Source organism: Lepidochelys kempii, chromosome 2 (genome assembly GCF_965140265.1).
Source record: "Lepidochelys kempii isolate rLepKem1 chromosome 2, rLepKem1.hap2, whole genome shotgun sequence".
In the NCBI taxonomy this organism is placed as follows: domain Eukaryota; kingdom Metazoa; phylum Chordata; order Testudines; family Cheloniidae; genus Lepidochelys; species Lepidochelys kempii.
The window spans coordinates 225,786,871-225,800,535 of NC_133257.1; the positions used below are offsets into that span (position 1 = coordinate 225,786,871).

Here is a 13,665-nt window from a genome sequence, read left to right on the forward strand (position 1 = left end):
TGATTTGGATGATACGGCGCTATCTCAAAGGGACAAAGGGCTAGTGGGTGAAATAAATGATACAAAATTTTTACATTCCCATTTACCAACTGAGAGCCTCAGAAACAAAACAGGTGGCTAATTTAGAGCTCTCTATGGTTGGCATAAGAAGTGGACTCATCATTCAGCCTGAGAGAAGTTTATTCACATTTTAGGATATTGCTCTCTCTCTACTGACCAATCTCAGCAGAATATCCCTGACATCATTGCTTTTGCTAACTGCAATACATGGCAATTAGGCCTGTGGACACTGGAATGGAGAAGCAGCAACCCAGAACATTGAAAGCAGTGTTTTTCAGATGTTACTTGTCTCTCCCTAGTAAAATGTGATTAGCTCCCTGAGGCAGTGACCGTGTTTTACTGAATCACAGAGTAAAAAATTAGTTACCTACATCTGAATGCAGACAACAAAAAATGAAATTCTGTTTAAACTCTGCTTGTTTTATTTTTCAACTCCACAGATATTTAATTAAGTTGCCAGAATTTTTTTTACTACAGTCACTATTTATTACTGGTACCTTCTGCTCAAATTCCATTGTTTTATGCTTTTAAGCAGCTGAGCTTATAACATCAAAGTCTGCCTTGAGCGGATGCTAATGTTCTAATCATCAGTGCTCTTCTTGCACTTCTTTCCTTTCAAATAATTTGTTGTCCTTACTGTTTGCAACTGCTACGCTTAAATTATAGCTCATATATTTATGTTTAGATGGGGATGTTACTTTCTTAGGGCTCTGCTCCACACACAGAGAAATTTTGCCTGACTAAGGAGTGCTGAACAAACTGTTGGAAAAAGAAAATATATTCCACGCTTTCTATTTTTAAGTACAATAAACTCATACGTCTTGGACACAGATGGAATCAATTCAAATTTGGCAAGACCATTTCAGGTTCACTATATTGTACTCTGGGACTAAGGAAACAAAGAGATTAAGCCATTTCAAAATTATAAATCTGAGAAGTGTTAAAATAAAGCATTAACTCTGCTTCTGCTAGTACAAGGTTACTCAGGAAACTCTTTCAGTCAAGTTCACTCGGAAAATCTCTTATAGGGTGTAATTCATCCAAGTGCAGAGGGTCCATCTAAGCACTATAGGAAGGGTAAGGGGCTGGTTGAGCAGCTGCAAAAGAGACTATACAACCCCTGTGCTCTCCAGAGAGGTTTCCCTGATGGCCAGACACAGGTCAGCATGAGGGGCAGCTTTTTGGATAGTGAAAGGGCCATGTTATACATCCCTAACCAGAGCCAATGTCCCTAGCAGCCCCAAAAAGTGGTATTATTCCAGCTCAGCCCGTAGGATGCAGTTCTTGATATGATGCAAGGCTTGCTTCATGCCCAACCCCTATGCTGTAGGTGTTGGATTTTGCTTCCCCAGTCATTCTGCATTTCACCAGCATAAAGCCCAGGCTTTACGCAGGTGAGGCAAATTTCATCCCTACTGTTGTACAAACCAAAAACTATGCATCTTTGTAACATGTTAGAAGGGCTTATTTCACATTTTCATCATTTTGCTAAGAATACATGTGCACTAAGAGGCTGGAGGGGGCAAAGGGAGCTCTGAGCTAAACATACACTTGCAGGAAAAAGAGGCCTTTTCCCCATGCGGAGGAGCAGACGTCTCTCAACCCCCATGTAAGTGGATGGGAATTAAGGGTGCTCAGCACCTTGCAGCAACAGGCCTCATACACATGAAAACAGTCATCAACCAGGATAATAATGATTTTTGCTTGAAAATATGCATACTTCACAGGGGTGGAGAAAGGCTGAAAGAACAAAGAACACTCTATGCACCCTCAGGGAAATGGAGAAAGTGTTGAGTGACCATTTACCACATTGCATTTATCTTTTTTTCCTCATTACTGCATTTTTATGGTTGGTATGTGTTCAGAGCTGGCAAAATCCATACTCTGTAACAGAGGAAACAAAAACAAATCCAACACAATGGTCATTTTAATAATAACATGCTTCTGTTACATTTCACTAAATGCCAGCTGTCAATTTATTTCCCAATGTCCCTTTGCAAAAATTGATAGAACAAACCCTCACTGCATGATGCACTTCTAAGCCGTTCTCTAAAGAGAAAGTTTCTTGACTGCCATCTACTGTTCAAAACATTTTATTCAACTCCATTTTTTTTGGTGACAAAAATACAGCATCACCAAAGCCAAAAACACGTCCTGTTTTTCCACTTCCAATATCCCAGGGTATTAACAAATGTCTTTGGAACTTTTCTGAAAATAGTGTTTTCTTTAATAAGAATTAAATTTACACACAACTGTTTTTGCATTTTAGAGGAAATCTTTTTTTAATCTAGAAAGTGTTAGGATAAAACCCTTCCAGATTTATTAAATAGATGTGTGCTATTATTGAAGGGTTCCTATAGTATTCTATGATGAGCAGCTGTACATCACCCTCTTTCTTTCCAGGTCTTTTGGATGACATAAGCCCCAATCCTGCAAACTTGTTAACTTAATTATGATCTCATTTGAGTAGAATCTGGATTCCATTTCAGAGCAGTAGATCTTGGTACCTACTTCCAGCCTAAATACTGCAATTTATAGATTAAATTCAAAATAGAAGTCTACTTGTGGAACAGATAAAACATCATTATTTTGGTTGCATCCTAGCTTATAAGGGTTACCAACTGGTGTTTGCTTAATAGCAAGAGAAACTTCCTAATGGTTAAATCTATTCGACTGTGGAACAGGTTTCCAACAGTGGTAGAAGCAGCACCATCAGTGTGGCCATTTAAAAGTAGACTGCAGAAAGTGTTAGATAATACAGCAAACTAAACAGTGGCAGAGGAATAAGATGTTTCCGTCTTCAGCTTCCAGGATCCCTTTCCCTATCACTTCGATTCCCCCCTTCAGTATATTATAATTCATAGATATTGCATCTGTTGACTAGTAATACTGGTCCTACCACTCACAGGATATGTAAGATTGCTGTGCAACATGTCACATTAATATGCTACAAAGGGAAATTACGGCTAAAAGTCAAAATCCAACTAACATAGTGACATGTGAAATGCTAAAATGAATGCACGGCGGTATGCTTACAATGCATCCGCTATCCTACAAAACTATTCCGATGATTTTGGAACAATGTTGCAGAAGTCCATTAGTCAGTAAGTAAATGTGCCAAAAGGTAGGAGCATTGTCTCAAAATCCTTCTGTCAGCTAGCACGTAAGATTTTTAATGTGTTTTCCTGGAAAGAGTGAAATCTTGATAACTTGTTGTTTAATCCTACCTGGCTTGAAATGGGGTAAAGAATGGACTCCAGGCCATGTATCTTCATTTGGTGTTCCAAGTACCTGTTAGCAAAAGAAAAAAAGACCTCCTTAATTTTAGCACTGGCAATGCTTGGCTTTTATATAGAGCCATTCTTCCACAGACTACAAAGTACTTTACAATACAAACTGTAATTAAGCTTAATTAATGAAGAAAAAGTTAATTGACTTACCCACGGTCAAGTCAGTGGCAAAGTCAGAAATCAGACACAGAAGCCCTGACTCCCAATCCTTTACCCCTTGTCAGTAAATTGGACAGTTTATCACAGGGGTTCTCAAACTGTGGGTCACAACCCCATGTTAATGGGGTTGCCATGGCTGGTGTTGGCCCTGGGCCCCAGCAAGCTGGAAGCCCATGCCCAACCGTCCAGGGCTGAAGCCCAAGCCCAGGGTTACATGCCACTGCCCAAGGAAGAAGTCCTTGGGCTGCCTGGAGCATCTGCCCGGGGTGGTGGGGCTCGGGCGGCAGGGTTCGGGTGGCCTCGGTCTTCGGTCCCAACTCCTGGGATCAGGTAGTAATTTTTGTTGTCAGAAGAGGGTCACAATGCAATGAAGTTTGAGAACCGCTGGTCTATCAGATGATAGATATATTAAAACTGACATTTCACTGACAAATGTCAACCTATTTGTACATCATAGAAAGCAGAAATGGCCCAGAGTAGGCCTTTGAGCTCACCGGAAATGTAGATCTTTGTAATCCTAAACAAACTGAATGGACATATACAAGTTAAACTATTTTCAACTCCAAGAGCTTGCTAACTGCAATGTAGCAGATGTACACAGATGGTGAACCAGACTTCTAAGAATGCAGTAGGAACCAGAACTTCAAAAGATTGCCCTTAATTTTACATGCATTTAGTGCTCATAAAAACTGAAAGACTGTGGAGACAACAATCCTCCATCTACCCACAGAACAGCTTCTGCATCTATTCTCTTCTGTGCCAGTTCTTATGCTGCCCTTATCATCATCATATCTGAGCGTCTTCCACCAGTGCATTAAGAGATGTGACTAACATGTACCATATGTGGTTAATTCTCACTTGCATGCTTTACTCAAACAATTGTGCAGCAGCCCTCACCACTGCTACAGCACATATGTTTCACACACATTTGTCTGTAGAAAATTAAACAATTAAGTTTGGGGAATATCCCAGAGAACACCACATCCACAGTTTCAGCACTACATATATCCTGAAATGTATGTCTTTTCCACACACACAACCTGTTTCACCATTGCCCTGTGTAGTCATTTACACTAGTGCAAAGTGGGTGAGAGATGCTATCAAATCAGAATGGTAGCAATTTACATCTACTTTACATTGGTGTAAATGAATACAAAAGGTTCAAGGCAGCAATGAATTAAGACTACTTCTCCCCCTCCCCTCCCTGTTAACATGGAGTAAAATCCCTGGCATCTATGACACAATGTAAAGTATTTCACCCTCTTCTTGAGAGCATCTCACTGCCAATGCAGCATGAGAAAGATTCAGCGTGAGAAAAATCTGAAGTAACACATTTTTCACAAAGTCAAAAACAATATGCAATTTTTCACTCAACTTCGCTAATTCAGTCACCAAAATCTCTAGAACTTTTCATTTAGTTTTTGTGAAATTTTAAGTGTCACTCATAAAAATTATACTCAAAACAGTCATCAATTCACAGGGTAAAATCTAACCCCGTTTAAGTCAATAGGATTTATGTCATTGATTTCAGTAGGGATTTCACCCTACATCTTTGAGGCCAGAAGGGACCACTGTGTTAAATTAAGTCAAAGCACAATTGTCCAGTCACACCAGAAGAAAGACCGGGGGGGCCATGAATGTGATTTAATTAGGCCACAACTTTATTCACTTCTAATATCTGGGTGTACCCAGGAACAAATTTTACAGTGCAGGAAGGAGAGGGTTCGGTTTTCTGCTGATCCAGATGCAGGAGCCCCAAACCCTCTTCCTCAGCTCCCTGAAAGGGGGCTAAAAAGGGTTAGGAAAAGGACAGCTCCCCACTGTACAAGACGTAGGAGCCCCAAACACCCTTACTCTGCCTCCCTTAAGGGATACTTTCCTTCAAATTCTTTTCCAATCCATTTTATCTGATAACTGTATCCTTTCCATACTGAGCACGTGCACTGGACATCAGCCACTAGTTTTATGTACTAAGTTGCAACATTCTAACCCAACCCCCTACATCACCCCAGTGGGTCCCAGACCAGCTGTGGGGAAGGTGAAAAAACCCATTCTGCCTTGGCCAACAAATTCCCTCCCAACCCCCAAGGCGAAGGGCAACTGGCATAATGCCTACAGCAGGTCAAGAGGGAACTTGGTGCTTTTGCCAAGTTCCTGGGTTGGCGCTGCCAGCGCAATCCTGATAAATCAGGGTCTCTCTACAGCTGAATGGGGCATTAACCCTCCCTTCCAGTGAGCATGAAGAGCCGTGCAGTGATCTTCTGACCTGGCCCCAACTGCTTCCTGCCCTTCTTGTCTACCCCTGTAAACTCCCCCTCCTCACCATCTCTTGTAAGAAGTCCTTAAAGGGGCAACACAATTATCTTCCATCTATCTGGACAAAGACCCCCACGCATGAAGGTTGTGTTGGGCACAATGGCTGGGGCCTAGTGAAGAATCCAAGGCTAAGCTTTTCTCCTCAATCTGTAAGGAGATGGGTAACAGGTAGGGCTGGGTAGTGGGGTCTGTGTGTGTAGTGGCGGGGGGACAATGTGAGCAGGCTTAAATGAAATGTTAATGCATCTGTTTTCAATGGGTATTTGAATTTGGTGATGTGGTGGGTCTGTTTCTTAACTGGAGTGTTTTTAAAAGAGTGCCAAGGATGCCCAATGCCTTGGGATGGACGGCATTGTATAGTAGAGTAGTTAAAAATTGAAATAGATGGTTAGGGAAGTAGCTTAAATTTTAATTTGTACAATCTTAAATAATTGGGATTCCTATTTGTTGTTCACAGTAACTACTTTCTACAGTAACATTAATATCATGACCAGTGGCTTTAAAATCTGATTTATAACAAACTGATCATTAAAAAATACCAATTTATATTCTCTCTAGGGGCTATATTTATTAAAAATATTGAAAATTATCACTGGAATTTAAATTCATATTAGAAATCAGGTAAATGCATATGAATGAACATTCTACTTATGAAAAGTCAGTATCCAAAACTCATTCATAAATCTATCTCTAGCAGTTTTGTTCCTGAGCGTTCTTCTTAACTTCAGTAAAAAGAAGTGCAAGCAGTTATGTCTCAAAGCAAAAGCAAATCTGAGGATGATGAGTTCTCGTGTCCCTCTGTTTTATTGATTATTCAGGGAGGAGGTAGCGATAAAAAATCACTGATAAAAGAGTAAATAAGAAGCAAAGATGACAGTGAGAGCAGGCAGCAAACCTGCAACTCCAGGTGAGTAAAAAAAATGCTATAATGCAAATTAGAGGGGAACAAAAAGATCCCCTCTGAGTAACTTAAAAAGGACGCTGGTAGTTTCTTATAGCAGAGATGCTATGCATCACAGGTGGTTTCTTTTAGTGTACAAAACTCAGGTGTGTCACTACTGGTAGAACCTGGATTCTTATGACCGTGATCAAGAACACTCCTTCCCATCTGCACCTCCTGGGAAGAGCATGACCTTTCCTTCCCAATGTGTACCTTGCCAGAGATATCCATGCCTTATCACCTCAAAACTGGATTACTGTAATGCGCTCTATTTGGGGTCACACACTGAGACCACTTGGAACTCAGCATACAGCTCTCTGTTTACTAAGTGCAATTGCACCCTGAAGGGCATTTCACATCTGTGCCTGAGGCACTGCACTGGCTGTTGTTTTAACCTATAAAATCCTTTACGGTATGTGACCTGGGTGCCTGAGAGACTGCCTCTTTCCCGGTGTCTTTTGGCACAACTGAGATCAGCAGAGGCTCTCAAGGTGGAGCCCCAAATGTAAAAAAGAGGGAGCTGTTGGCAGTGGATCCCCATGAGGGGTCCTCAGCTCTGGAATTCACTCCCCTCTCTTGGTGCAGCAGAACCACTTCTGTTAAGTTTCAAGGCAGGCTGCAAAGCCTATCTTTTCTCTGAGGCTTTTGGGCATGGGCTTGGCTGAGGAGATTTTCTTTCTTTCTTCTTCTTTTTTTTTTTTTTAAAAGGACTGCTATGAAGGGGTTTTAAAATCTTTTTTATTGTGTCACCCATAATATATCTGTGTACTGAGTGTGGGATGACCTGGGCAATTTGATGTTTATTATGAAAATTAAATTTATGTAAGGTCAACGAGAGCATTGGCAGGGGCCTGTACATGTTAGCTGAGAGTTGAGGTTTCAGAGCTCTGGCTCTGCTATTTGCCTTCTGACATTCAGCAAGTAATTTAGCCTCTCTGTGCCTCAGTTTTCCTATCTGTGAAATGGATACAATAATACTAACCTACAAGCTGTGCTGCAAGCTTTAACTCTATGATTAATTATATTTAAAAAATCATCCAAGTTTGCTGAGTGATTTACAGCACAAACACAAAGGCATCACCCTTTCGCTGAAGTGTTTTCTAACTAAAAGGTGCTCCTTTTAGGTGGATGCATAGTGATCCAGCCAAATACAGTAAACAAATGCAGCATTTAAAATGTAACACAACTAGTGAAAATAAACAATGGGGAGCAGGGAGGGAAGGGCAAGAGTAATAAGATCATATGACTACTAAGTTATGGTATGTACAGACATCCTGTTGATTGCATTAAAGTTTTATTTGTAGTTAATGTTTATAAAACACTGTTTTCAATATTTCAAAAACAGTGTTTAATTCCTGATTGAATGAGAGGTGCTGTGCACTAGAACTGTGGTTCATTCACAGCCTAACTTCCCCTTTCTTCTTTCTTTTCATTACTCTTATTGACTGAAGGAGTGTGTGTATGTGTGTGTACAGTGCTAAAGCAAGGGGTGAGAAGCCAGGAAGTGCCCCTGATTCACTTGTGTCATGATCAAGTAAAATAGTTCTTTGCAAAGCCATTTTCTTCTAGCTCTGTATAATCAGTTCTTCTAACCAGCAACCATGCACTATAATTCTGTCATGCCAGCAGAGGGAGCCAGTGGATTAAAAACAAAGATTTTTTTCCAGCTCTTCCAAGCGAAGCAGTAAGTATGCTTGAAAATGTTGTGTATTTTGTAGCACACCTCAGCAATTCAATGAACAATCCCTCTAAATAACTCTATCACTAAAGGAAAATTATTCACCCCCTCTCAATAAGACTCCCTTACATTATCAGTATTAACTGTCCAGTATTTTAGATGAGATTGATGTGCCCTGTATATACACACATACACACTCTCCTTCAGTCAATAACAGCAATATAAAGAAAGAAGGGCAAATTTAGGCTGCGAGTGAGCCACAGTTCTAGTGTCTAGCCCCTCTTCTGCACTTTACAGGTAGAAATCAAAGCTAGTTCATATAATCTGAAACCTAAAATCTTAACATAACATGAAGAAGGTTTGCTGTGTTGAGGTAACATAAGGATCAGAATAAGAGAAACAAGGAAGTAACTTTGGTTTCCAAAATGACATAGGAACCAAAACAAAAGGCTTTGCTATGTGATCACTTTTCACACTAAACTGTGACCAATTCCCCCCCAGCCTTCCTATTCATTTTCTGTCTATATATTCTAACACAGTCACAGCGTCTGGGAGCCAGTTACAAAATAAGTTCTGCTCATAGTAGGACCCAAACTCTCTACATCACTTTTTCTGTTGTCAACAGTGGCTCTTCTGCCAAAGACAACCAGGGTATTCCATCACTTGGATTATTATTTATAGGGTGGTAGCACCTATTGGACACAATCAGCGATCAGGACCCCATTGTTCTATGAATGGTACAAAGACACAGTGCTTGTCCCAAAGAGCCTACAGTCTAAACATACGAGAAAATACAGCAGGTAAAGATAAATGACTAACAAGGAGGACAAAGTAACAGTGAAACAATCCTACTTGGCATAATAAGGAGGAATAAACTTCCTGTCCACTGCCTAGGCATTACCGAGAGTTTTGAAGGCATCATGTCAGGGGTGGTTTAAAGAGGGATTTCTGTGGGAAAGCCAGTACAATGCGGTAAGGGATACCGAAGAATTTATCTTAGCCAATTTACTGAAAAAGAGGGTACTTTAAGACAGCCACATATTGTCCTTATGGCACACTCCACATAGCTAATACGCTGTTAGCCTGTTGAATGTAGGGGTCAGGCAGGGGAAATGCAGTTTTATCTCTAAGGGTATGTCTTCACTGTAGAGTTGATTCAGGCTTTTACACCAGTATTGATCCTAATCCTCCTCCATCCACACACCAGGTTTAGTAGCGCTCTCTCTGCCCAGGCTAGCGGGCACAGCTGGGGATGTGGGTTCCAGCTTGTGTTCCACTTTCCCATAGGCTCACTTTGCAGCAAGAATCCAGGCTAAAAATCACTTGAGTGGTGATAGTCCTCCAATGCCTTCTCACAATTAACTGTGTGTGTCCAGAAGGACAGACAAGTTCACCCATAATTCACTGGGAAGAATCATAAAATGGCTCATCTTATGGCAGCACAAAGAACCAGGGGATGCACCCCTAGAAGTCTGAGTTGTGCAGGAAATGGTTTTCCTGTCCCAGGAAAATTTTCAAGATTTTCAACATTTTTTCCCTTTCTGCATTTGAAACGGACCTTTCAAATATTTTCTCACCCAATCCCCCACCCAACAAAAAACAAACAAGCAAAACCAGACTCGCCCCAGGAAAGCCAATAGCCCAGAGATTCAAACACTTACCTGAGGCTTTTGCTGGTTCATACCAAGGACATGAACCTGGGTCTCCAACATGCCAAGTAAGTACCTTATCCAATGGACTATTGGCCATTTGGGGTGGGGAGGGTGGGAGGTCATAGTGCATGAATCTGTGTCTGTCTCTCTCTCACAAGTTCTATCCTGAGAATCCTTCCCAATGAAAATTTTGTCAAAAGAGATTCATTTCTGTGAAAAGTTTTGGTTTTGATGGTTCTACATTTTCTGATGAAAAAGCGTTCTGTCAAAAAATTCCTAACCAGTTCTAGGCCTACTGCCACACAGCACCAGTGAGAACCCAGCAACTTGGGTAGGGTTTTCAAGTGTAGATGCTCATACCTTGGGATAGCTACCTGGGGTGCTCCAATCTGGGTGCTGATCACCCAGGCTAACTGTGGTGATGACTTATCTTAGGGGGAGCTGCTCTCTATGCTCATGCTTGATACACTAATTTGAAGGAGTGAACTCCTGGTGCCCACTGTCATATTAAACGACAGGCTCAGTAATAAAACACTTAAAATAGCTAAAGCACCTTGGGAAATAAAGGGATTTTACTGTAACTGGTTTGACTTTTTGAGTTGGAAAAGAAACTGCTGCTTTGCTTTTTAAAATTAGTTTTACAAAGACCTCACTAATGCACTGCCTGGTATCCAAGCCAACCTTTATTTTGTGGTCGTCATAGCTTGTGAACAGCATAACACTGTCAACATAATGAGTCATATTGTCCTATATTTTTTTCAGAGAGCAAAAATAATTACATAATGTTGCATAATGGCCACTCTGGTAACATAGTTTGCCTAGCTGATCTGGGTCCCTTGGGGGATGACCCTTGGCTTAATTCCTTCCCTCCAGCTCTTTCTGAAGTGGTGGAGTAGCCAGTAATGGGCCAACAGATTCACCTCAATTGCAGAATATACAAAGCTTTATCCTATTAAAAACAAAACTCAGAGTACAGTGCTTTAATATCTGGTTATGTACAATTTCCTTAATATTTGGTATAAGAATTCTTGGTATTCCTCAAGAAAGGTATTGGTTTGAGGTTGTCGCCCCCACCACAAAAAGACCATCCAGCCAGAAGCAGATCCAGAAGTTTGCAATGACAAGGCAGGAGTGTGAGCAAGACCAGAAGGCCAATGAGTTACACTTTGTTAAAGACAGGCTCTATGAATTCCTGGCTGTTTACTGTATTCTCTTTTAGACTCTTCATGTATTGGGTCAACTCTTGATGGATAAACATTAAAGCAAATCCATTCAAAAAGTCCTCAGAGCAGATCACCATTTTTTGAACTAAGAGGTGTTTGAGAGGTTTTGTTCTCCCCCCCCTCCCCAAAAAAAAAACAACCAACCAACCAACCCACCCACCCACGGACTTTTAAAAAAAAAACTCGTGTGGAAAAATTGTCAAAAATTCATTCAATTTTCATTTAGAAACTTTTCATTTCACTTCACACTTAGTTTTTCCAAAAACCATCAAGAAGATTTCAAATATTGTCTCTCCACTAGCTGATCCACCACACAGTACATTATGAGAATCCTTGGCTGTGGAGCATCATGGGAAACGATGGCTGTCTGGACAACAAAACCAGAGAGGAGAATGGGGGCATGAGGCATCACAGTGGCATTTCAAAATCATCTTTTTGTTTTCTTCTCATCTGAAATTTTTTGGCTGGTCGTGTTTTCATAAAAAGTCGGTATTTTCTGCAGGAAGCAGACATTTCACAAAATGCTTCATTTAGCTGAAAACTGGACAGTTGTCAGCCAGTTCCTGCCTAGTTCCCAGGTGGAAGGAGAAGTCAAGCAGCACTGTGGAATCCAGGAAGGGGGGAGGGATTTAAAAGTGGGAATAGGAGGGCCAGCAGAGCTGGCTTTTAAAGCTCAGAAGCCTGATGAGCTCCAGGAGCGCTCACCACTTTGTTTTCAGAGAAGGATTTTCCCAGTCAGAAAAGCTACTCTGACTGCCTGTAGATGGGTTGCTAAGGCTACGTCTACACTACTGCAGTAAGTTGACCTACGCTATGCAACTCCAGCTACCTGAATAACGTAGCTGGAGTTGACGTACCTTAGGTCAAGTTACCACGGGGTCTACACCGCAGGGGGTCGATGGGAGAAAATCTTCCGTTGACTTCCCTTACTCTTGTCATCGGGGGTAGAGTACAGGGGTCGACTGGAGAGTGATCTGCAGTCGATTTGGTGGGTCTTGACTATACCTGCTAAATCGACCATCGGTGGACCAATCTCAGAGTGTCGATCCTGGCTGTAGTGTAGACTTGCTCTAAGCATAAGGCATCAAATCCAGACGGCCTTACAGCAAAAACTGCTCATGTGGCCTCCTCTTTTGCTGATGAAATTCCCTTCTGATCTGCTGAAGAGAAGAAGTTTATTTGATATCTTCTTGCCATTCCTTCTGTGCTGAGAAGTCACTTGCTAAAATCTTTTCCACTTACAGGGAAGATGGTCGGAAGCTTTCAAAATCAGTCATCAAAAAAGGAGGAAAGGACAACCTGACAAGGCAAAAATGGTTCTGCAGATCAAAATACTACAAAGTTCTTCTCGAGAGTGTTCGCCCTGAGCGAAATAATCGCCATCTTCACCATGGTGAGGCCAATTTCATTGCACTGCCTGGCTTCCAATGTCATTGAGCAGGAGAGATATATAGCAATTGGGGACATTCAGCAGCTTTCTTCATCTTCACATTTAGTCTTTCTTTGTCAAAAAAAATTAAAAAGACAGATGTAATGACTACCAGTATATTGCACGTATTGGCTCAAAGTCAGATGATTGACAATTGCATCTATACTTCCTTGTCTTATTCTGCAGGGCATGATATATGGCAGTTAAGTGTCAGACTTAATATTCAAAAGAGAGAAAGAGAAATGGAATTGTCTTGATACCAGTCATTGTTTTCACACCAGGAGCTCAGCAGTTCAGTTTCCTTGAGGGACAATAAATCTATCATTTTGGATTACACACTTCCACATCTAACAGTGATGGGCAAACAAATGTTATCTTTTGGAAGATACTAAATGTTCCAGGGTTCCTAGCTAGATTGACAAATTATATCAATTCCTTCTCCAAAATGGCAGTGCTCATCAGTTAAGGTTGCACCAACATATCTGAGGCTATATACATATAGCCGTTTATTTATTTGGACTTATACACAATGAAAGGAGCATCTACTGTGGCTCTAGCTGCCCATGAGGTAACTTAAAATACAGTTATCGAAGCCTCATTCCCATCTAACTAAACTGCAACAATTCCATACAATCTCTGACCAGCAAACTAACCAACTCAAAAGTGAAAATGAGAAAGGATCACTTAGTGGCTGAGACACAGGCCTGGGACTGAGGAGGTCTGGGTTCAATTCCCAGCTTCACCACAAACTTCCTATAAAATCCTGGGCAAGTCACTTATTCTCTCTGTACTTCAGTTCCTCATCTACGAAATTGGGATAATAATACTTCCTTTCTCTCATCTTTAGTCTATCTTTTGTTTACAGTGTATTTATAGCAACTAGCACAGTGAAGTGCTGATCTCCTTTGCGGCCTCTAG

At 41.1% G+C, this 13,665-nt stretch overlaps 1 protein-coding gene across 5 annotated transcripts in view; it reads right to left on the minus strand.

The window, feature by feature from the left end:
- The window catches only part of CDK14 (cyclin dependent kinase 14), a 501,539-nt gene that overhangs the window by 145,271 nt on the left and 342,603 nt on the right, over positions 1-13,665 (minus strand). For all 5 annotated transcript variants that reach the window (XM_073334004.1, XM_073334008.1, XM_073334007.1 and 2 more), the window contains one exon: positions 3,288-3,351. In XM_073334004.1, the coding sequence (XP_073190105.1) occupies positions 3,288-3,351 (64 nt within the window). The remainder of the gene's footprint in view (positions 1-3,287; positions 3,352-13,665) is intronic.